At 42.0% G+C, this 24765-nt stretch overlaps 1 protein-coding gene across 1 annotated transcript in view; it reads right to left on the bottom strand.

Annotated features, from left to right (window-relative positions):
* Positions 1–24765, bottom strand: part of MERTK (MER proto-oncogene, tyrosine kinase) — a 106034-nt gene that overhangs the window by 40233 nt on the left and 41036 nt on the right. Inside the window, exons 5-6 of the mRNA XM_040623198.1 lie at positions 7988–8074; positions 4883–4998 (exon numbers count right to left, since the gene is read on the bottom strand). Coding sequence (XP_040479132.1) covers positions 4883–4998; positions 7988–8074 — 203 coding nt within the window. The remainder of the gene's footprint in view (positions 1–4882; positions 4999–7987; positions 8075–24765) is intronic.

Genomic DNA, 24765 nt, shown 5'->3' with positions numbered 1-24765 from the left:
TTTTTTTTTTTTTTTTTTTTAATCCCTACTCCCACCCGAATATACATTCAAGTCGAAAAGCAAATTCAGGGAATGCACATTTTCTGACATTATTTGGTGGGAAGATACAGGGAAGAGTCATTTGCCCCTCACCCAACAAACTTTTCTCCAAATATCATTAAAACATCGCAGCTCTTTCCTCTGAGTTCTCTTCATCTTTCCCTCCATAAGCTCTACCAGTCTCTCCACCTCCCTCTCCAGACGTCCTCTGTACACACAAGCAAAAATCTAGAGCTAGGCCAAACTTCTACCTTTTTCCTTAAGCATATCTCCTGTCTGGGTATGGGGATAAGGAAGAGCGTTTTCCCACTACATGTTTTTCAAAATTTCTACAATGTGTAGTACTTATACAATCAGAAAAGAGAAAATGATGGTGAATAAAACACAAGTAACCAAAACTAATTGGGGAAAAAAATCTTCAATACTGGACGTATTCCTAAAAATAACGGGCTTGCAGTCATGGGGTGTGGATACACAGGGTTGTTATTTCAGGATATGGGTGTTGAAATTTAGGCCAAGGGGCCACAAATGACATTCTGGAATTCTAAATCCCCTAGTGGATACCAGGAGGGTGGCGTTGGGGCCAAGTCTCACCTCTGACTCAGAGCCGCAGACTGCACTGGGTGACAAAAGTACCAGTTGGCCTGAGGAGCCACCAGAGGAGAAACAAAGAGTTACGTGCTTATCTTGGTGGTGGCTGTTGGCAGAGCTTACTTTTTGTTTCTTCACTTTAGAGTATGCACCTACTTCCTGGTGACCAACCCCTGAAACTAAGGTGGAGGAAACCTTTGGCTCTCCACCCCTGCCCCGTTTCCGGAGCCCTGTGTGGAGCATTTCCAGGCACAGGGGCGCTCTTTGAGAACACACTGCTGGAAGAAGACAGGGTTTCTATAACAGTCCTTCTCAGCGGGTCCTAGGGGAAAAGAGGGCATGAAATAGCAAGAAGTACGTGGGAGAGTTAAAAATAGAAATGGAGTATGCTGCCCAAAAATGGGTGAAGAAAGGAACTAACATCAGGACCAAAGGAAGTGAAAGGGTGTGTCCTGCTAGTGCGTGGATCTGAATCTTGTCCAAAACATTCATTTGTTCCCAAGTCAGAGTTTAAAAGTGTAATGGACTGGGGACATGCTATGAAACTATGCTTGGTTCCTTCAGAAGTGGGACTACATTGCTAATCTGCAGAATATAAAAGTTTAACTTCTAGAGCCAGTCCTGACTAACCCTGCTAGGACCGGTCAGAGAAAACAGGATAGCCAGTTATATTTGAATTTCAGAGAAACAAATAATTACAGGTACAGGTATGTCACCGCATCACTCCTATAATTTAACTTGTAAAATAACTGTATTCTTATGGGTGAAAGGAGGCTGAGCTAGCTGGTGGGGCAAAGACAGAATAACCATGTCTGGCACCACAGGATCCCGGGTGGGCAAGGAAGGCCTGCAATTTGGCAGTGACTGGATGATCTTTCCCTCATGCCATGGCTGCCCAAAGCCAAGGCAAAAAAAGGAGAAAGCAGGTGATGCTTGTGTGTGATCATCTTCTACCTTCAGCAGTGACCTGATGTCTTCAGACATTCCTACCATCCTACTCTACCTCATCTCCATCCCGAGACCTACTCTCTCAGGTAGGGGCGGTACTTGTCCAAAGGCAACCATACTCATGGGGGCAGGAGCCTCATGTCTTCTTGGACTCTTCATACAGCTCAGCAGCAGGTTTAAAAAGGGCTGGTCAATGCTTCAGTTATATCTATACACACATAGGGAAATAGGCCCTGTTGTTCCTAACAACAGAGTCCTGGAATACATGAAGCAAAAACTGATGGGATTGAAGGGAGAAACAGACAATGCAAAAACAATAGTTGAGACCCTAATTCCCCACTTTCAATAACAGATAAAACCACTCGGCAGAAGATCGACAAGGAAACCTAAGAAGTGAACGAGACTCTAAACTAACTAGATCTACCAGACATATCAAACATTCTGCCCAACAAGAGCCAAATATACCTTCCCCTACACTCGGAACATTCTCCAGGGCAGAACAAATGGTAGGCCATAAAACAAACCGTAGTAAATTTAAAAGACTGAAAATCATATTAAGTATATCCTCCAAACACGATGGAATAAACATTGGAAATAAGCAAAAGAAAAAAATTTGAGAAATTCACAAGTATGTGAAAATTAACACACTCATGAATAACCAACAGGAAAAAAAAAAAAAGAAATCACAAGGAAAATAACCAAAAAACTTGAGATGAATGGGAAAAAAGCTCCCAAATACCAAAACCTATGTGATGCAACTAACACAGTGCTTAGAAGGAAATGTATATAGGGGTGCCTGAGTGGCGCAGTCGTTAGGCATCTGCCTTCGGCTCAGGGCGTGATCCCAGGGTTCGGGGATCGAGCCCCGCATCAGGTTCCTCCGCTAGGAGCCTGCTTCTTCCTCCCCCACTCCCCCTGCTTGTGTTCCCTCTCTCGCTGGCTGTCTCTCTCTGTCAAATAAATAAAAAAAATCTTAAAAAAAAAAAAAGAAGGGAATGTATAGTATAAATGCTTGCATTAAAGAAGAAGAAATTTCAAATAAATTACCTAGCCTTCTACCTTAAGAAATTAAAAAAAAAAAAAAAAAAAAAGAAGAAGAAGAGCAAACTAACCCAAAGCAAACAGAAGAAAGGAAGGGAAGACTCAAATTAAAATCAGGAATGAACGAGGGGACATTACTACTAACCTCAAAGGAAAAAAAAAAGCTTATAATGAAATATTATAAGCAATTGTATACCAACAAATTAGATAACCCAGAGGAAACAGACACATTCCTAGAAACACACAAACTACCAAAACTGACTCAAATAGAAAATCTAAGTGGATGTGTACCAAGTAAAAAGACTGACGTAGTATTCAAAAAACTCTCTGCAAAGAAAAGTTCAGGACCCGACAGCTTCACTGGTGATTTCTATCAAATATTTAAAGAATTAATATCAATTTTCCTCAAACTCTTCCAAGAAATAGAAGTCAAGGGAACAACTCCCAACTGATTCTATAAGGTCAGTCTCACCTTGATACCAAAACCAGAAAAAGATAACACAAGAAAACTACAGACCAATAGCTTTTATGAATACAGACACAATTAGACAATGGTGATGGTTGCACACCTGTGTGAACATACCAAAAAACATATGCTTTATTTTTTAAAGTTTGTTTATCTAAGTAATCTCTACACCCAGCGTGGGGTCAAACTCATGACCCTGAGATCAAGCGTTGCATGTTCTTCCGACTGAGCCAGCCAGACGCCCTAACATTATACATTTTAAGTGGGTGAGTATAATGGTCTGTGAAATATATCTCAGAAAAAGCTGCCCCCCCAAAAGGATATTCCTGGTGAGGACTTTGTAGACACAATAAGAATTCCTAACACTTACCAGCCCTTCAGAGGTTTACAAATAAAGTTGGGCAAGAATTAAGCAAAGCTAGAGTTGGTGGGGTGAGGGTGGAGGCTATTTTGGGGATAATAGAATGTTTTCACTTTCCAGAGAAGGAACAGCTGTTAGACAAGAGTGGGAGGCAATAAAAACAGAGAAACTAATTCTGTTTGGTATTAAAAACATCTGGTTGTCAACATATAAAATTCTTTAGAAGTCACTGCTTCAAGTTGAGTGGGCATGAATGGCAGGTGTCAGGTGAACATGTTTTCAGCTCGTAAGACCAGACATTTATGAAACTAAGAACAATTTCTGACCCTACTGTGTGACAACATACAGGACATAATGCATTCATGTTTTCAGTGGATAATCCACACACGTTCAGCTACCTGCTCCCACAAGCAATGTCTCTTCTGAGACATGGAGGAAGAGACAGTTCTGAGCACTGCTTTTGGCATCAGAACTTTCTGGGTCTGAATTCTGGTTTTGCCACTCACGGGCTTTGTGAGCACTCTGAGCCTGCAGTGCTGGTGTGGGTATTACATAAGATAATGTCTGCAAAGTCCTTGGTCATTGTGAACACTCAGTAAATGGTGTAGTGTTACTGCTATCCTTTCCATTTTAATGAAATTAACACTCAAAGCAGAGCCTACATCATGGCAAGGTACCATTTTAGGATGGCTATCCTGTATTTCTTACAGTATTCTTTCATACCCATTTTGAGTAGTGGTTAAAAAAGGGGAAAGATGGGAAACCCGGGTGGCTCAGTCGGTTAATCAGCTGACTTCAGCCCAGGTCATGATCCCAGGGTCCCAGGATTGAGCCCTGCATCGGGCTCCTTGCTCAGCAGGAGCCTGCTTCTCCCTCTCCCTCTGCTTGCCATTCCCCCACTTGTTCTCTTTCTTTCTCCCTCTCTCTGTCAAGTAAATAAATAAAATATTTGAAAAAAAAAAAAAAAGGCGGGGGAGATTTTGCAAGGCCTGTAATGCCCAGGTTGTCCTAGGAGCCAGGGGCCGAGGTGTTACATTTGACAGCAAAAATGACCCATCTCATGCTGGCCTGTCCTTCATGGCCACTAGCCCAGGTTGAGGAGTACCTGGCTTCCCCAACTCCGATCACAAGCCAGTCCTAATTTCGGGATGTGTTTTTATACCTTAAAAATTAATTCTCCCTGGTCTCATGATGTTCTATCCTGGAAACCTGTTTCACTTCTGGTTGGGCCCTGGACCACAAGCAGAAAAGAAGCAGCATCCCAGGGCAGAACACCCTAAAATGGGGCATGCACGGAGGACACTGGGCGGGGAAGAGGTCAACGGACTTCTGAACAGAGGTGTTGAAGGCTTCAGCAACCACCCTCAGGAGGAAGAAAAATCAGGTAGACCCTCAGAGCACCAAACAGCCACTCTCTCTTCATCCTGCTGGTTTACCTGAACGCTGCAATTCCTGAACGGGGAGTATCCATCAAAACCCGGGACCCAGGAGATCAGCACACTGTGTGCGGTGCTATTGCAGACACGGACTTCAGTTGGTGGGGAGGGAATTGCTACACAAAAACAAAGACACACACACAAACACAGTTGTAAGCCACAGGTGGCCACAGCTACCAAACAAACACAGTATCAAGCCCGTTTCTGTTTCTTAAGATTAGGAAAATTCAGCCCAAGTTTTAAAAAGAAGCCACATTATGCTTATAGACAGGTCTTCTGGTAACAGGATGGTTCTGCCTGGGCCAGAGGAGTGGAGCACAGACCTGCTTTCCTGCCCACTGATGAAGTGAGACCCTAGCTGGAAAAGGATGTAGAGACGTCTCTTTCCTTTACTGAGCTCGTGGTCACTAGCCTACTGCATGCAGGCACGTTGCTGGGTGCCGCTCTCCGTGGGGACCAAGAGCCATGGCCCCCTGCCGAGAAGAGAGGGGTGCTAGGGGAGCATGAGTGAGGATGTGTGGTGGAGGAAACAGGTGAGAGTCAGTTCAAGCGAAAGAGCCAACTGCATCTGCTGGGAGTGGAGGCATAAAGTGTGCAATGACCCTGGCCATGTGTGGGACATGGCTAGGTATCTTAATTTGAATCTAAGCAGGATCTGAAGTTTGGGGATCTTATTTTTTGCTGATTTTAATTCTTCATTAATAGTCATAATCACATTTATAAGCAAAAATGATGACTGTTGTTTTCGTGTTTACTATGGGCCAGGACGTTATGGACTTCACTTTGTTTCCTCATCACTAGAACCCTATCAGAGAGGTAGCCTCATGTTCCTCATTTATGGATGAGGATACTGAGAATCAGAGAAGTTAAAAACTTGCCGAAGATCACAGAGATTATAAGCAGTAGAACAGGGACTTGAACTCAGGTCTGTCTGAGCCCGAGCTCGTGTCCCTCAGTAGGACACTGGAGGCTGGTTGCAGGAGGCAGCAAGCACATTAGAGTGAACACCAGCAGGGACTGGGGAGTCTGGTTACTGCCTGGCCTGCTGGGTGGCCCGGGCCACAGTTAAATGCCCTTTCTAACCTCCGTTCCTTCTTCTGTTAGTGGGGTTGGTGATAGCATGGCTCCATGGGGCTGTGGGGAAGATTAGAACGGTAACACATGGAGGAGCGTTGGGGGAGGTGTGCTGGAGGTGAAGCAATGACAGGGTGGGCAGAAGATCGGCGGAAGGAGAGCTGGGACCATGAGAAGTGCACGAGGTACCATATTCAGGCGTTTCTGTTTACTAGTAGATGCACAGCTTGGTGAGTGGGAAAGAATCAGCATTTTGTTCGACTCACTTCCCTAAATAGATCACTTGTAGAATTGTCCTAAAATGTCTGCCTTTCCAGATCATAATTTGGCCACACATATTATAGTTAACAACAGATTAGGAGAAGGGAGTCTTGGTTGCTTTGACATAAATGTTTAAATAAATGAAAATCAAAAACAAAAGTTTTTGAAAGAGGACTGATAAAAAAAAGTTAAGTTCTGTGTGAAGCATAACATTTTTAAAAAGTGTCTCTCGTTTTATAAATATTTAAATTTTAAGGTGCTTACATTTTATGAAAATGTCTTTATAAATTTACGCCTACTCATGAATTCCTGAAATTCCCAACATTTCTTTTGAAAATTGTAATAGTGAGACTCATAATGAGGAAGGAAGTTATACAGTTCCTCCGGGAGTAAGTTTCAGTTTGCTTTTTTTTTCCCCAATGAACTTTTAGAAAATGACCCCCCATCACCTTCATCTAGTTGATTTGTCAAAACAAAACATCAGCACCTTTTTATTTTATCTATTTACTTTTTAAAAATTGGCTCCATGCCCCGCGTGGAGCCCAATGTGGGGCTTGAACTCACAACCCTGGGATCAAGACCTGACTGAGATCCAGTCGAATGAATATTAACTGACTGAGCCACCTAGGCGCCCCCATCAGCACCTTTTTAAAGTATAACTTCTTTTGTAATACTGAGTTCCTTGCTGTATGTTACCCAACTTTTAACTCATTATTAAACACATTCTGCTTTTTCCTTGGGCTGTTTCCCCAAGATTAAGACCAAAAGGAATATGGACTCAATATTTGCTTCTCTGTATTTAAAATAAGAACAACGAGGGGTGCCTGGGTGGCTCAGTTTATAAAGCGTCTGCCTTCAGCTCAGGTCATGATCCCAGAGTCCTGGGATTGAGCCAGTTGGGCTCACTGCTCCATGGGGAGCCTGCTTCTTCCTCTCCACACCCCATCCCCCCACCCCCGCCCTGCTCGTGCTCTCTTTCTCTCACTCTCTCAAATAAGTAAATAAATAAAATCTTAAAAAAAAAAAGAATACTAAAACATAAAATTTGCTTGAGTTTCTATGAGAGAAGGTAAGAAAGATGATTTGAAAAGGGATAAAATGACAGTATTTACTCTCAAGTTTTGGGTTTAAATAACTTTGATCCCAGAGGGAGGAGAAGGCAGATGACTGGATGGGAATGTCTCCACTAGCATGGGGACCTTCAAAGACAAGTCTTCCATTATGTCATATCGCAGCTCAGAGGCAACAAGGAGATTAGGAAGAAGAGGCGCTCTGGGCTCTCCCCTGGGCAGCAGCTAGGGGAGACTTGCTTCAGCCCCAGCTGCCTGGGAAGGACAGAGCCCATTCTTTCAATCAATGCCCTAAGCCGCCCCCACCCCTGGGGGCTCTTCAAGGGGTAATGGGGACTAGTTCAAGGTGGGAGAGGGAAAGGTGAAAACAGGGGCTAAGAAGATCAAAGGTAGACACCCCAGCCTATTTTCTCAGACTAAGCAGAACTAAGGGAGCTAATGTTTATCAAAGACTTATGCACCAGGCACTGTTTTGAGTGCTTTTACTTGTATTATTTCATTTAAGCCTCAAAAATGTGTAGATTCTGTAATTATCCCTATTTTATACTGAAGCCAGAGAGGTTAAGTGACTTGTCCAAGGTCACAAAGAAAGTCAGTGGGGAAGACAGGGCTCAAACCCAAGTAGCTGGCAGCAGAGCTCATGCTGTGTCCCCTGACCAGCTCCCAGAACATGCTCGAGGGCCTCGGCCCTGGTGCTTACCTTTGATGTTGATCTGCACACCCTTGGACACGGTCAGCCCTTTGTCATTGTGGGCCTCACAACTGAAGACTGCTGTCTCGGTCAGACCTGGAACGGAAGGGAACTCGTGAGACCAGGCTCACAGAGAAACGGGCTGCGGCTCACCAGAATCCCACGGTTGTCTTAGCATTCTTTTACTTTTTGGTTCATTGCTGCAAGCCATAAATGCAAAGTTAATTTTAAAACTATGCTGGTGGCTGAAAAGCAAACCTGGGATTTTTTTTATTTTCTTATTTTTTCTTTATGATTTTATTTATTTACTTGCCAGGAGGGGAGAGAGAAGTGAGAGAGGGCACAAGCAGGGGGAGTGGCAGGCAGAGGGAGAAGCAGGTTCCCTGCTGAGTAAGGAGCCCGATGTGGGACTTGATTCCAGGACAATGGGGTCATGACCTGAGTTGAAGGCAGACACCTAACTGACTGAGCCACCCAGGCGCCCCCAAACCTGGGATTTTTAAACTGTAGCTACCAGAAGCAAGTCAACCGTGGGCCTAAGAGGCAGCTGTTCTTCATTTAAGTGCTTTAATTTTTCCTGGATGGTGAGATGTTAGGTACCAAAAGCAGTAATATTTAGACTTAAATTTCTGCAAGGAGGTATGAGAATCGCTGGCCCCAATATCAAGAAGAGTGCTTTCTGAGGTTCACCTGGACAACCCCCTGCTGCTTAGCCCCACAGTACATAATACCTCACACACTAATGACATTTCAGGATACCACACACAGCAGGATAAAAATCACAGTGCTTAATTTCGGATGATCTGTTGTAATGAATCTTTTTTTTTTTTTTCAGATTTTACTTATTTATTTGACAGACAGAGAGAGAGCACAAGTAGGCAGAGAAGCTGGCAGAAGGAGAGGGAGAAGCAGGCCCCCTGCTGAGCAGAGAGCCCGATGTGGGACTTGATCCCAGGATCCCGGGATCACGACCTGAGCTGAAGGCAGACGCCCAACCAACTGAGCCACCCAGGCGCCCATGAATCCTTTTTTAATAGTAAAAATTAGTCAGTTCATAAAGAATTATTACATAAGCACAAGACACTACTATTACTTGAAGAGAAGACACTAGTACTGAATGAAGAAAAATTCCATCATTTCAGAGGTTTTAAGGCATCTTAGAAATTTAAAAACTACTTGATTTATTAATTTTAAATAAGAAGGAGGAAAGGCAATGCAGATATTGTTTTCCAATACTATTTGCCAATAAAAGGAACCAGAACTCCTTGGAGAAATGGCTGATTCTCAGACTGGAGCAGGAAACATGTAAGATGAACCTGGAACAAAAATTAACACAAATGCCATGCAAGACACACACACACACACACACACACACACACACACACACACAGAGTGATGGGGAAATGACAGAGACATAGAAACCAACTGAAAGAACGCCTCCTAACAGTGAAAGCTGGGACAGTTTGAGCAAGAAGATAAATGAAATAGCACTGGATTTTAACCCGAGGTATAAAATAAATGTTCACAAGTCTATACTGACATAAATAAATGATTAAACAACGGGGCAGAACAAAAAAGTCTCCCATGAAGAAGAGTTCCAAATAATTTATGTGGATTCTCTGTCCTCAAGGGGAGGACCGTAATTCCTAGCCCCTTAAGCATGGGCTGCACGTAGTGACTTCCTTCCAAAGAGGACAGTATGAAAAGGAAATCAAACCAAAACTTTATTTTATTTATTTTTTTTAAACTTTAGAGTGGAGAAAACGATAAACACTACCTTGGCCACATGACCGAGGTCAACACCACTAAGTCATGTTGACAGAATGTATTCTTGATATGATGTAATGAAAATGGCATTTCCCCTCCGCAGTCTTCCTCCCAAAAACATACAACCCAAGTCTAATCAACCCAAGAGGAAAATATCAGACATTTCAAACTGTGAGATGTTCTACAAGAAACCTGACCAGTATTCCTCAAAACTGTCAAGACCGTGAAAAACAAGGAAAGTTTGAGAAATTCTTACAACCAAGAGGATCCTACGGAGACAAGACAACTAAATCCTGGATGAAATCATTGAACCATACAAGGGTATTAGGTAAAAACTAAGGAAATCTGAATAGAGACTTGAGTTAATAATAATGTTCATTGGTTCATTAATTATAACGAATATATCACATTAATGTAAGATGTTAATAATGGGAGAACGTGCGAGTGGGGTTTATGGAAAACTCTGTATTATCTCCATAATTTCTAAAATCTAAAACTATTCTAAAATTTAAAAACGGGTGGTTTTTGTTTTGTTTTGTTTTTAAAGCACAGCCATATATACCATCTAGTAGAATCTGGAAACTTCTCTGTCTCTGGCACACAAAGGTGTCCTCTGGCACAGAGTTCACATCATGAACTAGAGAAAGAAAAAATTCTTGAAAATAGACCTCCATTTGCTTCTTGCCTGAATACCTTACTTTGTTTTCTTCTATCCATTTACTTGTATAGGAAGTTCTCCATCTGATAATTTTAAAATTCAAAGTTTGTCCCTAACAGTAATTAAAAATTTGAAAAATCAAGGAGGAACAATGCCGAGGGAAGGCCAGCCCAAGGCTGGGCCAAGTGGCCAGAGAACAGTGTCTGGGAGAAGTTCTAGGAAGAAATGCGCACCTGATCCCTTTTATGTTGGCTCTTCTCTTGAGGGTTTTGTTCTTTTCCATCCAGACGAAAGTTAGTCCAGGCGCCTGAGTTCTGCTGGCTAGACACGGTCTCTCAAGAAAAACGAAGCTGTGTATCTCTGTCCTACAATTCTATGGTGACTTTTTACTTCTCTAAAATAAAGTTCTGTCAGAATGGGACAGATACTTCAGGTATTTTCATTTTCTGAGGTGAAGCGTATTTCCCTCAGAATGGAGGAAAATCCTAATCAAATGGCTTAGATTCTCTTGCCAATTTCAAGAGCTAGGAAACTATAATTTCAGGTAGGAGCCATCACTTCGCATTTTTGGTCACTCCCTTTTGAGATGAAACTGCTAGTAGTTTGTGTGATGGTTTAAAAAATATATATTTATCTCACTGAAGAGGAATATTTATCTCAAACCCAGTATCCACATCTATAGAAGGACACCCTTGAATACCCTGCCTCAGGGGTCTTTATATCTTCTGCTTGTATTCCTCCCAAATAACTTTGAAAAATATATGGAGTCTCTCATACATTTTGAAGTTTGCACCTTAAATTTTTTTTTTTTTAAAGATTTTATTTATTTATTTGACAGAGATAGAGACAGCCAGTGAGAGAGGGAACACAAGCAGGGGGAGTGGGAGAGGAAGAAGCAGGCTCATAATGGAGGAGCCTGATGTGGGACTCGATCCCATAACGCCGGGATCACGCCCTGAGCCGAAGGCAGACGCTTAACCGCTGTGCCACCCAGGCGCCCCTGCACCTTAATTTTTTTATAATTTAAACAGCTGCAAAGAATATAATTTCAGGTACTCTGACATTTAAAAAAAAATTCCTCTAAAGGCACCTATGTGGTGTACCCATGACTGGGATGGAAGACCCAGCATCACCCAATGAAACAATTTTCTCCCAGCAGCCAGAAGTTTTCCATCATGATTTTCTACCTCACCTGCAGAATTTTATCCAAATGGCCTAAGTATGTGGGTTTGGAAGTCATGATTAATCACCCTACAACACTTCTTGGCAACGAAAATACACATATATGTTGAAATTGGAAAAAAAATTTCTTCTAGGTTGATTATCCTCACTATTATTAGGGACTCATCAAGATAATACATATAATTCTTTTTTTTTTTTTTTAAGTAGGCTCCATGCCCAGTATGGAGCCCAGTGTGGGGCTTGAACACATGACCCTGAGATCAAGACCTAAGCCAAGATCAAGAGTTAGACACTTAACCAACTGAGCCACCCCAGTACCCTGACAATGTATATAATTCTTAAACACAAACAGTAAAATTTTACTAGAAGGGCAACTCCTTTGCTGAACAAAATTTGAAATTTTCTATGTAGTGATCTGGACATTTCTTAACCTTGAGCCAATACACCATAACAGCCACTCTTAAAGTGTGGTCTAGAGACTGCTGGGGATCCCAGAGGCCCTTTTAGGAGCCCTAATGATGAAAACTATTTTTGTCATAATAATAAAGATAGTAATAATAACATTAACAATAATGATAAGATGTTATTTTCCCTTTCCACCTTCATTCTCTTAGGAACATGTGATGGAATGTTCCAGAAGAATTTTCCAGAGGCTGTATGTTGTGTGATGATGTCCTTAGCTCTATTAGCTACTGGAGTACATGCTTGTGTATTTTTATGCTTTACAAGTTTTTAGTTTCTAATTCAGTATGTATCAACAGATAGAACTCACGTAAACAAAACCTCTTTGGTTCTCAATAATTTCTAAGACTGTAAAGGGATCTTGAGACCAAAGCATTTGAGAACTGATGCCCTGTAGTGACTCCAGATAAGTCAGAGAGAGGTCTTTTTTCTTTTGCAAAGTGAGGGAGAGATTTGGACTTTGGGCACTCTTGTCAGGCATTGACTTTACAAAAGACGGACACATCCCAGATGAGGTCTTGATTATCAAGACCTCATCCCTCGAAGCCACTGCCCATCATCCATGCTGCCGCCCATGATTTCACAGTCCCACCCGTGACACTTTGGTTTTCATGCTGAAGAATCACCTTTAACCTTTCAGGTCATAAGATCTCAAATAAAAAGCCCATTTCACCAGGCTCCACGAAGGTGCAACACTTGGCTTATATTTAGAAAAACTGGCTTTGGCTCAGTCAGAAAATACAGAGAGTTGTTATGCAATTTATATTTTTTATATAGTCGAGCTGACCACAGTTGTTTGACTTCAATTACTCTTGTCAAAACTCTTGGGAAACATTCGAGTACAAGATACAGATCACATTCCAAGCTGACCAGGAGCGGAAAAAAACAAGAGGATGGATTCATTTCGTGAGATCCGCTGACCAGCTATAGATCCCTAAGTAAGACAACTGGGGCCCACTGTTCTTCAGAGCTGCAAGGTTTATCAATGCTGAAAGTGAAACCGCCTATCAGGAACACGATGTTAGGTTAAGTGGGAAGTCGCTTTTCCTTTTTGTGTTTCTTTTCAAAGTGCACACAAAGCCAGGAAAACAATCTCTAGCAAATTCTCTGGCACAAGACATCCGCAGTAGTATAGAAGTGCCCAGAAGGAGCTAAATCACCTATCACACAGTTCTTCCTATGCACTGAGGTGGTGAATGCCTACAGGCCAAAGAGAGGCCAGCAGCAAGAAATGGAAAGCGGTTCAAACCAAAGTCAACTTTCTCCCAAAGTAGGTGGACCAAGACTTAAGGCAAAACACAGTTCTTTGCTTCATGTATTCAGTGATATATACTTTGTTTAATGGCACTAGCTTCCCAGCTGGAGACTCATGTAAAAGCGTGGGTTGGAGATAGCAACTAGAGTGCGCTGGGAAAGACCGCTGCCTCTCATTTCCCTCTCCTCTGTCTGGATGAACACAACCAGACTGGAATAGACCTTGAAGTTTTATAGCCTGAGCCCTTGTGGCTTTCCAGGAGAAAAAAAGTCATCCACCCCCTTAAGTCCCCACCCTACTACCCACTCTCTCCCGAGTGACCCTGGTATGGGAGCCTCGAGTGTTTCTGAGCCATGTCCTCCTCTGTGGGCCACCCCCTTCACTCTGTCTCGTCTCACCTAACTCCTGATGTTCGTGCCCCTCTTGTTTGGTCTGCTGGTTTAAAAAAAGACAGCCTTGGACACAAGGTCTGAAAGATATTTTAAAGAACATTCAGTAACGGGATGTTCCCTGGAGGGAAGGACGATCAGAATTGCTAAGAAAGCAACTTCTAAGAGCACCAGTTGGGCCAATTCCTTGAGTTCCGGATAAGCAACCCTTTCATTTTTCTTCCCCCTAGAGCGAAAGAGGCAAAGCAATGGAAGAACACTCTGCATAAAGGAAGTTCCTTATTAACTTGGAACACACTCTTTGCCCTGAATTCATTCATTCAACACATATTTACTGAGTACTTACTAGATGTCAGACATTTTCCCAGGCACTTGGGGTACATCCATGAATAAAAAAGATCCCTGCCCTTACAGAGCTCACATTCTCACAGAGGGAAGTGGGTGAGAAAGAATAACCTTGATAAATAAGTAAGCTTCATGCTCTATCAGAAGGTGATTAACACTATGGAAAAATAGAAAAGGATCAGAGGGCCAGGGGTGGGTGGGGAAGTGGGCTGTGATTTTAAATATTCAGGTCAGAGGGGGCTCAGGGAAACGTCCTCCGAGGAATGATTCTGAGTAAGGGAATGGGCTAATGTTGGGGGGGAGAGGAGTTCTGGGCAAAGGGAACAGCCCTTTGCTTTGTCCTCTAAGTGGGATGGGAAACTTGGAACTTTGAGCAGAAAACTGACATGATCTAACTTGTGTTGTATCAGGATTGTTGCAGGGGCCACATGGAGACAAACCCTAAGCAAGTAGGTCCCTTACTAGCTTCAAATTTTTTCTCGATCTGAAAATGGGTATTAAAATGCCTAACTATATCGCAGCTTGCTATGAAGTTCAAAGTCAGTCTTTACAGAAAGCACTGTGCAAATGATGAACTAACTTATATCAGTTATAGTTACTGTTACTGTTGTTATTACAATGAATATTATTAACTCTATCCAACAAAATATAAAGCTAGCTTAGCTATTTTCTAAATGAGGATTTAAAAATAAATGAGTATTTTAAAAAAATAAAAACTAGGGGCGCCTGGGTGGCTCAGTAGGTTAAGAATCTGCCTTCGGCTGGAGTCATGATCCCAGGGTCCTAGGATCTAGTCCTGCATCTGGTTCCTTACTCAGTAGGGAGCCTGCTTCTCCCTCTGTCCTCTGCCTGCTGCTCCCCCTGCTTGTACTCTCTCTGACAAGTAAATAAATAAAATCTTAAATAATAATAAAAAACAAAAATAAAACTTTGTGGGGCACAGGGTGGCTCAATCCGTTGAGCCTCCAACTTGATTTTGTCTCGGGTCATGACCTTGGGATGGTGGGATAGGGCTCTGTGTTGGTCTCTTTGCTCAGTGTGAAGTCTGCTTGTCCCTCTCCCTCTGCTCCTCCCTCAGCTCATGCTGTCTCTTTTTCTCTCTCAAATAAATAAATAAATACAATCTTCTAAAAAATAAATAAAAACAAAATTTTGTTTTGGAATAATTTTCAATTTACAAGAAATTGTAGAAATAGTACAGAGTTCTTGTACACCCTTCACCAGCTTCCCTTAATGATAAGATCTTACATAATCACAGTACAATGACCAAAACCAGGAAAATGACGTCAGTACAATACTATTAGCTCAAATACAGACCATATTCAGATTTGCCAATTTTTGTTCTGTTTTATTTTTTGGGGGTGTGTGTGGGGGATGGTATATAGTGCCATGAAATTTTATTTCAGTTAGATTTGTACTACTTCAGCACCAAAAAAAAGGAAAAAGCTCCCTCATATTTTAGGAACATCCTACCCAAGCTAACCCCTGATTAATCATTATCACTTTGTCATTTCTGAGGATGTTATATAAATGGAATCATACAGCATGTAACCTTTGAGATTGGCTTTGTTGACTCAGAACAGTGCCCTTTAGACAAAGTATTGCTTTGCTCATACCTCTTAAAGACAGCTCTTACGTCACAGAGGGACAAAAAACCCAACTGGTGTCGAGAGAAGAAAAACCAGACGGCTTTCTTGTTCATAAACGCGCTTGCTCAAAGCAAGTGTCAACAAGCAGGACTCTTTAAACCACTTCCCACTTAGCACCCTCTCGGTAGAAGCGATCTCGGAAAAGTTTACTTCAGGGTTAATTTCAAGAGAGGACGGCCTCTCCCTGCAAACACTCCCAGGTTTCCATCAGGAGCATAAACCCTGCCCCTCGCATTTCCGGTCAGAATGGCACCTGGTTCCTCAAACGTGAACTTCGGAGGTGGGCTCAGTTATCACTAACGGCATTCTCAAAATTAAACACAGAAGTAAATAAGATTAATGTTTTATGGTTCTTTCCCAATGTTACAATATTCAGGTGCTTGGGAACAGTCCACAGATAGCTGACTTGGTCTAACTTGGTGTATCAGCACCAGCCCTGTGGTCAGTCCGAAGCTCGCACTGTTGGCCCTTTCTCCATGGACTTCCTTAACCCCTCTGTCTACAAAATGGGTGTAAAAAACCTGCTCTATTAATGTGATAGAACTGGTTAGAAATATAAATGAGAAGAGATGAGAAGGTGTTTAAACACAAAAGCAATTATGCAAATACAAGTTGCTTCACTATCACTATGTTCCTTTGTCTCAGCGAAGGGACCTCTGACTCAGGGTCTGTTCATAATTCATTTGTTTGTTCATTAGTTCATTCATTCATTCACACGGTTCTGATGTGCCAGGTACTATGCTGGGTGATAGGGCTAAGGTAATTAATAACTCATATGTAATAATCACACTGATCAATAATAATTCAGGGTGGGGAGACAGGAGATGTGTTTCCATGTGGGGGGGAGGTACAAGCATTATGGAAGAGGCACTGTAGATACACAGACAAGGACGGGGTGTCCAGAAAGGTTTTCAGAAAAGAAATACATATGGGTATAAAAATGTCCACGTAAATAACAACCAGGACCAAAAGAAAACCACCTACATGCTCATCAACAAGGAGGTGGCTAAATCACTTCTAGTCCATTCATGCAATGAGGTGATTATCATAAGCAATGAGAGGCCCACGAGCACCTATATGGAAAGATCTACATGGCTTGGCCGTCTGTGTGTATATGTACATATGTGAGTTTATTTAGAGGAGAAGGGCCTAGAAGTGAACCAGCGGCTCATGCTGTGTGTCATCACACACGCTATATGTGACAACTATGTGGGGAGTGAGCGTGTGGAGATTCAAGGGAGAGTTGCCCACTTTGCTTCGGTATGTTGCTATGGTTTGAATGTTTTACAATGAAAATGTGCTCACGTATTATTTGTGTAATAAAAAGGCTGAAATCGGGACTCCTCGGTGGCTCAGTTGGTTAAGTGACTTCCTCTTGGTTTTGGCTCAGGTCACAATCTCAGGGTTGTGAGACGGAGCCCCACGTCGGGCTCTGCACTCAGCGTGGAGTCTGCCTGAGATTCTCTCTCTCCCTCTCCCTCTGCCCCTCCCCTCGGGGGCGCTTGCTCGCATGCACTCTCTAGCTCTCTCTCAAATAAATAAATAAATAAATAAGCAAAATCTTTAAAAAAATAAAAAAAATTAAAAGGCTGAAATTAGTCTGCACATGCATTATCATTGTAATTTGAAGGAAAATCACCTATATATGCCCAAGCATATATATTCACAGAATAAGTTTAAATGGAAACAAATCTGTATTTTTGTCATAATTGTACATGTATAAGATGTAAAAATACTTTTTCTGAATTTTCTACATTTTAGACATAAAATCATTTAATAATTATGTAAAATAGGGGCGCCTCGGTAGCGCAGTCGTTAAGCGTCTGCCTTCAGCTCAGGGCGTGATCCCGGTGCTCTGGGATCGAGCCCCACATCAGGCTCCTCCGCTGGGAGCCTGCTTTTTCCTCTCCCACTCCCCCTGCTTGTGTTCCCTCTCTTGCTGGCTGTCTCTCTGTCACATAAATAAATAAGATCTTTAAAAATAATAATTATGTAAAATAAAGTTAAAAAACTTTTTTTTTTAAGAGAGTGGGGCAGAGGCTGAGGGAAAGGGAGAGAGAATCGTAAGCAGGCTCCATGTCCAGCTTCATGACATGGGCCGCCCAAAATCTTTTTATTTTGAAATAATTATGGAGTCACAGAAAGATGTAAAGAAACATACAGGGAAGTTCAGTGTATCCTTCAACCTACCTCCCCAATGTTAACGTCTTACATAACTATAGCACACCGTCAAATCACTACAGCACAATGTTTAAACACTAGAGCACAATGCCAATTTCCTAGCCAGGTGATTGACATTGGTACCATCCACAGAGCTTATTCAGATTTTACCAATTATACATGGATTTATGTGTGTGTGTGTGTGCGCACATACATACATATAGCACTATGTAAGTTAACTGCACTTGCAGCTTTGTGTAACTATCGTCACAATAAAGGTTGTTTCAGAAAACACTATTAGGGGGGCACCTGGGTGGCTCAGTCAGTTAAGTGTCCGACTCTTGATTTCAGCTCAGGTCATGATCTTAGGGTCGTGAGACTGAGCCCCACATCTGGCTCCACACTCAGTGTGGAATCTGCTTGAGATTCTCTTTCCCTCTTCCTCTGCACCCCCACCCCCAGCTTGCATGTTCACTTTCTCACTCTCAAATACATAAATAAACAAAAAATACACTATTAAGCTATAAACTGCTCTATTTCTATTTTAATTCTATCTTCTCTACCAAAGGAAAAAAAATCCTTCAAATTAAAAAAAATAAAATAAAAATTGTAATGAACTTGCAACCCAAAATAGGTTGTAGTTGTGAGAGTGTTTCATCATTTAGAAATAAAGCAGGTCTCCAAGCTGAGACAAATTATACATAGCCTTGGGGATTAAAATAATTTGTAAATCTTATCACAGAAATACACTTTTAGCTTCTAAGAAAATATGCATTCGAGGAAAAGTTCCAGATGAACAGAGATTAACAGATTATCCCTATTTTCTTTTCTTTTTTTTTTTTTTTAAGATTTTATTTATTTATTTGAGAGACAGGGTGAATGAGAGAGACAGCACAAGCAAGGGGAGGGAGAGGAAGAAGCAGACTCCCTGCTGAGCAGGGAGCCCAACATGGGGCTTGATCCCAGGACCCTAGGATCATGACCTGAACTGAAGGCAGATGCTTAACTGATTGAGCCACCCAGGAGCCTCTGTCCCTATTTTCATTAAAAAAAAAAAAATGACCCTGATGCTGGTAGTACAGAATCATTGAGAGAGAAATCCACCACAAAACTTGAGAGGGCTATCGAGGGGTGCCTGGGTGGCTCAGTTCATTAAGCATCTACCTTCAGCTCAGGTCATGAATCCCAAGGTCCTGGGATGGAGCCCTGTGTTGGGCTCCCTGCTCAGCGGGGAGCCTGCTTCTCCTTCTCCTCCCTCCCCTGCTCTCTGTTGCTATCTCTGTCTCTCTCTCTCAAATAAATAAATAAAATCTTTAAAAAAAAAAAAAAGAGGGCTATCAAACTGGTGCCTATAAGAATGCAGGAAATTGTCACATCTAGACATTCGGCTCACCCAGCAGTCAGGTCTGATTTTGAAATGAATTCCAAGCTGATTTCCAGACTTCTGTGATAGTTATTAGCCCAGTGTAGCGATAACATCTCAGAAGATAAGAAAAAGAAATAAATGGAGGGAAAATAAAAGCAAGCAGATTTACTAGTGGTTGAACAGTAGCCTAGAGAGTTGATTTAATGAGCTGATGTCAACTCAGAGTCTGCTTTTATCAGCAGGTCACCGGACCCTGCCCTCGGTTAGAATGGAATCTAGACTTTCATCAACAACTTGGACAAGACACAAAAGGCAGTTGGCACAAAGCAGGCGGTGACTTGTTAACTGAAGGAGAGGATCGAGGTTCCAAATGGCCTCAGTGGGCTGGGACAATGGTTTAAATTTTTATAAGGATAAATGGTAGGCTGAACTTCCAAAAATAATTAAACACACACAAAATAAGAGAGCTTTGACTTTGCAGTAATTGATGAGAAAGAAGACCTGAGGATTTCAGTTAGCCTCAAACTCAACATTAATCAACATATTAACCTTCAGCAAAAAAAGTAATGCGAACTGTACTACCAGAAATATTGTGTCCAAAACACTATATTGCAGGTTCCACTGAACTTTATGTGTGTCTTTTCAAAATAATACCAATGTTACTAAACTCTTTCAGAAAATAGAGAAGGTAGAGATACTTCCTAACTAGTTTTATGAGGACAACAAAACCCTGATACCAAAAACTGACATTCCAAAAACAAAATTGTAGACCACTGCCATTATGAGCACTGTTGTACAATAAAGAATTTAGCTTTTGTCCCTTATAATTGCCTGAGGGACAGGAGTAGCTTTGTTACACTAATGAGGTGACTCAGAGTGAGCCCCTAGAAAACCTCAGGATGAAGACTGATCACCAGAACGACCAGCCATGTGATGAGAGGGTTGAAGGGTCTGGAGACTGTGTTCGGTCACATGGCCAGTGATTTCATCAGTTATGCCTATGCAAGGAAACTTCAATAAAAAATCTGCACCCCAAAGCTCAGTAGAGTGTCCTTTCGCTGGATGTGGCAGGAGGGTGACACACCCTGATTCAAAGAGGAGAGGGTATGGAAGCTCTGCATGTAGGACCCTCCCAGATATCACCTAGGTATAGCCCATGTAATAAAACTGTGATTGTTGAGTATGGCACTTTCCTGAGTGCTGTGAGTTGGTCTAGGAAATGATCAAACCGGAGGGGTCATGGGAACCTCCAAATTTATAGCCAGTCAGTAAGAAGTGCAGGTGGTCTGGGGACCCCCCATCCCCTCGAGACTTGTGGTTGGCATCTGAAGTGAGCCTTGTGGTAGACTCTGGGTAATCAGTATCAGAAGTCAATTGCAGTACACCCAGTTGGTGTTACCCTAGGCTGGCAGTGAAATAGAATAAATGTAAATGCAAAAATCTTTAAGGAAATAGTAGCAAACTGAATCCACCACAATACATCATGACCAAGTAGAGTTTGTCCCAGGAATGCAACACTGGTTTAACATCTGAAAATCAAATCAATGTACTTTGCCATATTAGGATAATATTGGAGAAAACTCATATGATCATATGACAAAAAAAATAAAATTTTTGGCAAACTGAAAATAGAAGGAAACTTCTTCAGCCTAATGAAGGGCACTGACCAAAACCCAGTTTATGTCATAGTTGGTGACTGGGACAGAGACATCAACTCTCCCCACTTTTATTCTGTATTGTGTTAGAGTCTCAGCCAGTAAAATAAGGAAAGGGACAGAGATAAAAAGACAAGGATTGGATAGGTAGAAATAAAACTGTCTCTATTTGCAGGTGACATTGTCTACATAAAAAAATCTAAGGAATCTACAAAACAAAAACAAAAAAACCCTCTTAGAACTAATACATTAATTTAACAAGGTTGTAGGATGTAAGATCAACATACAAAAATCCATTTTTTTCCTATATACTAATAGTAAACAATTGGGAAATGAATTCAAATGTGCTACTAGTATCAACAATATAAAATATATACAAATAACTTTAACAAGTGACATATAAGACCTCTACATCAAGCACTATAAAAAACTGCTGAGAGAAATTAAAGAAGACCTAAATAAATGGACAGAGTGTGTTCTTGGATTGGAAGTCTCTATTATTAAGATGTGATCTCCCCCTAAATTGATCTATAAATTCAATACAATTGCAAACAAAATCACAACAGACCCTTCTGCAAAAGCTGTCAAGCTGATTCTAAGATTTTTATGAGAATAGGCAAAAACCCGAAGTGATACTTCAATGAAAAGGATCTATGATTGGTCTATAAGCACAAGAAAGAAATGCTAACATCTTTTCTTTTTTTCTTTTTAAGATTTTATTTATTGATTTGAGAGAGACAGAGAGAGAGCATAAGCAGTGGGGAGGGACAGAGGGAGAGGGAGAAGCAGACTCACCACTGAGCAGGGAGCCCAATATGGGGCTCAATCCCAGGACCCTGAGATCATAACCTGAGCCAAAGTCAGACACTTAACCAACTGAGCCACCCAGGCTCCCCACTAAAATCTTTTCTAAATCTAATTTTAAATTTGACATTAGGGAAATGAAATGTAAATTTAAAATGTACCATTGCATATCCACTAGAATGTTTAAAATGAAAAAAAAAACCCTTACCATATCAAATGTTGGCAAGGACATGGAGAAAGCAAGGAACACTCATCCACTGTGGCTAGGAATATAACTTGGTACAACTTCAGAACACAGTGTAGTGGTTTCCTAGTTTTTGATCCAGCACTTCTCCCAGGTATGATCCAAGACAAAATAGAAACATGTCTCCCCAGAGCCTTGCACACGAGTATCTGCAGCTCCTGTATTTGTCATAGCCAACAGCCACAAACACCCCAGTGTTCACCACACACACAGATAGAACAGAGCACATCCATTCCATAAGCACTATTGGCAATAACAACATACTACTCACACGTCAACACGAGTGAACCCCAAAAACATCACGTTGAGGGAAAGAAGCCTGACACAAAAGAACATATCCTTTATGTTTCCACTTATTGAATGTTCACGACCCAGCAAACTAATCATGATGACAGACATCAGAACACCATCGCCTGTGAAAGGTGGGAGCTGATGGGAAGGGGGCATGACGGGACGTTCTGAGGTGAGGGCAATGTTCTGTGTCTTGACAGAAGTGGTGGTGTCTACATTTATCAAAACTTACTGAGTTGTGCATTTAAGTTCTATAAACCTAATTGTATGATTGTATGTCAGTTTCACCTCGATGAAAACAAATCTTTTCTTATGGGACTTCAGAGCCACCATCCTAGAAAGGGTGGGGTGTAGTTTTCAAATGGACTTTGTTTGGGTTTTTCAAATTATTTATTTTTATTTTTTATTAAAAAATTTTTTTAAATTTAAATTTTAGGTAGTTAACATACGGTGCAATATTGGTTTCTGTAGTGGAATTCAGTGATTCATCCCTTACATACAATGCCCCGTGCTCATGATAACAAGTGCCCTCTTTAATGCCCATCACCCATCTAGCCCATTCCCACCCACCTCCCTCCAATAACCCTCAGTTTGTTTTCTATCGTTAAGAGTCTCTTATGGCTTGTTTCCCTCTCTCCTTTTTTTCTCTTCTTCCTTCACATATGTTCATCTGTTTTCTTTCTTATATTCCACATATGAGTGAGATCTTATGGTATTTGTCTTTCTCTAACTTATTTCACTTGGCATAATAAACTCTAGCTCCACCCATGTCATTGCAAATGGCAAGATTTCATTCTTTTTTTTTTTTTTAAGATTTTATTTATTTATATGTGAGAGAGAGAGAGAGAGAGAGCACAAGCATGGGCAGGGGCAGGGACAGGGACAGAGGGAGAGGAAGACGGAGAAGCAGACTCCTTGCTGGGCAGGGAGCCCAATGCAGGGCTCGATCCCAGGACCGTGAGATCATGATCTGAGCAGAAGGCAGACGCTTAACCAACTGAGCCACCCAGGTGCCCCAAGATTTAATTATTTTTGATGGCTGAGTAATATTCCGTGTGTGTGTGTGTGTGTGTGTGTGTGTGTGTGTGTGTCTATACCCCACATCTTCTATATCCATTTATCAGTGGACATTTGGGCTCTCTCCATGGTTGATTATGTAGGAGAAGATATTTGCAAATGACATCTGATAAAGGGTTAGTATGCAAAATCGACATAGAACTTATCAACCTCAACACCCAAAAAATAAATATCCCAGTTAAGAAATGGGCAGAAGACATGAATAGACACTTTCCCAAAAAAGACATCCAGATGTCTAAAAGACACATGAAAAGATGCTCAACATCACTCAGCATCAGGGAAATGCAAATCAAAACCACGATGAGATACCACTTCACACCGGTCAGGATGGCAAAAATCAACAACACAAGAAACAAGAGATGTTGGTGAGGATGCAGAGAAAGGAGAACTCTCTTCCACTGTTGGTGGGAATGCAAGCTGGTGCAGCCACTCTGGAGAACAGTATGGAGGTTACCCAAATTGACTTTGAATTAAGAAGTAGCTTATCAACTCCTTGGAGAAACTCAAAGACAATTCAGATGGAGGCAGAGAAAACCATAATATTCCTTGTGGAGTCAGGAGTTAGGAAAGTGAACCGGAGATAAAACTGAGGGGTTGGCATTCACTTGCTGGTCTGTTGTCACCATGAATATTCAGTGAGTGCTACTATGAGTCAGGCACTGCCTTGGGACAGACAAAGTCCTTGTCCTTGCTGAGCATACAGTCTCTGAGAAGACAGACAAGGAGGCTAGGCAAATAAACGGGTGATGATAGACTATGACGAGTGCAATGATGGCGTCCACAAGAACATATGACTGGGAGTCAATAAAGAGGTGGGGAAGACCTAGAATAGCTGAATGACCAGTGCAGGCTTCCCAGAAGAAGTGATATTTGAGTTGTGTCATGGGACGAAGGGCAGGTGGAAGAACACTGTAGGCAGATAGAAAAGAGAATGCAAAGGTCCTGAGGCAGGAAGGAGGGCCACATGTGTGAGGAAATGACAGACAATCAGGGTGACTGGTATTTAATAAGCAGGGACGAGAAGGTGGGGTGGGGTTGGGTTGGAGGGTTGGGTGGGTTTGGGTTGGAGAGTTGGGTGGTGGCCTGGGCACACAGGGCCAATGGCAGGGGCAGGAATGACTCTGAGTGACAATCTAAGACAATGGGGAGCCACTGAGGAGGATGGAATCGAGTGGGGACAAAGCTGGAAGCAGAAACCCCTTAGGGAGGTCCTGCACTGGTGTTGGCGAGAGCCGGCAGTGATGTGGAGCAGGGTGCTGCAGTGTGGGTGGAGAAAACACAGACTCGGGAAGCAGAATGGGCAGAATTTGCTGATGCATTCGATGTGAAAAATGGAAAAGAGGAAGGATGGGCTGATGGTGATATCATTTACTAAGATGGGGAATTCTGGGGCAAAATATCTGTGGGGGAGGTGGATCAAGAGTTCATTTTAAGATGCCTGTGCCCCAGCAAGTGAAAATGCCAGGGAGGGAGTTGGGTACAT

This window comes from Ursus maritimus, unplaced genomic scaffold (assembly GCF_017311325.1).
Source record: "Ursus maritimus isolate PB19 unplaced genomic scaffold, ASM1731132v1 scaffold_6, whole genome shotgun sequence".
NCBI lineage: Eukaryota > Metazoa > Chordata > Mammalia > Carnivora > Ursidae > Ursus > Ursus maritimus.
The sequence above is the reverse complement of the archived record's forward strand: the minus strand, read 5'-3'. Positions and strand labels throughout refer to the sequence as shown.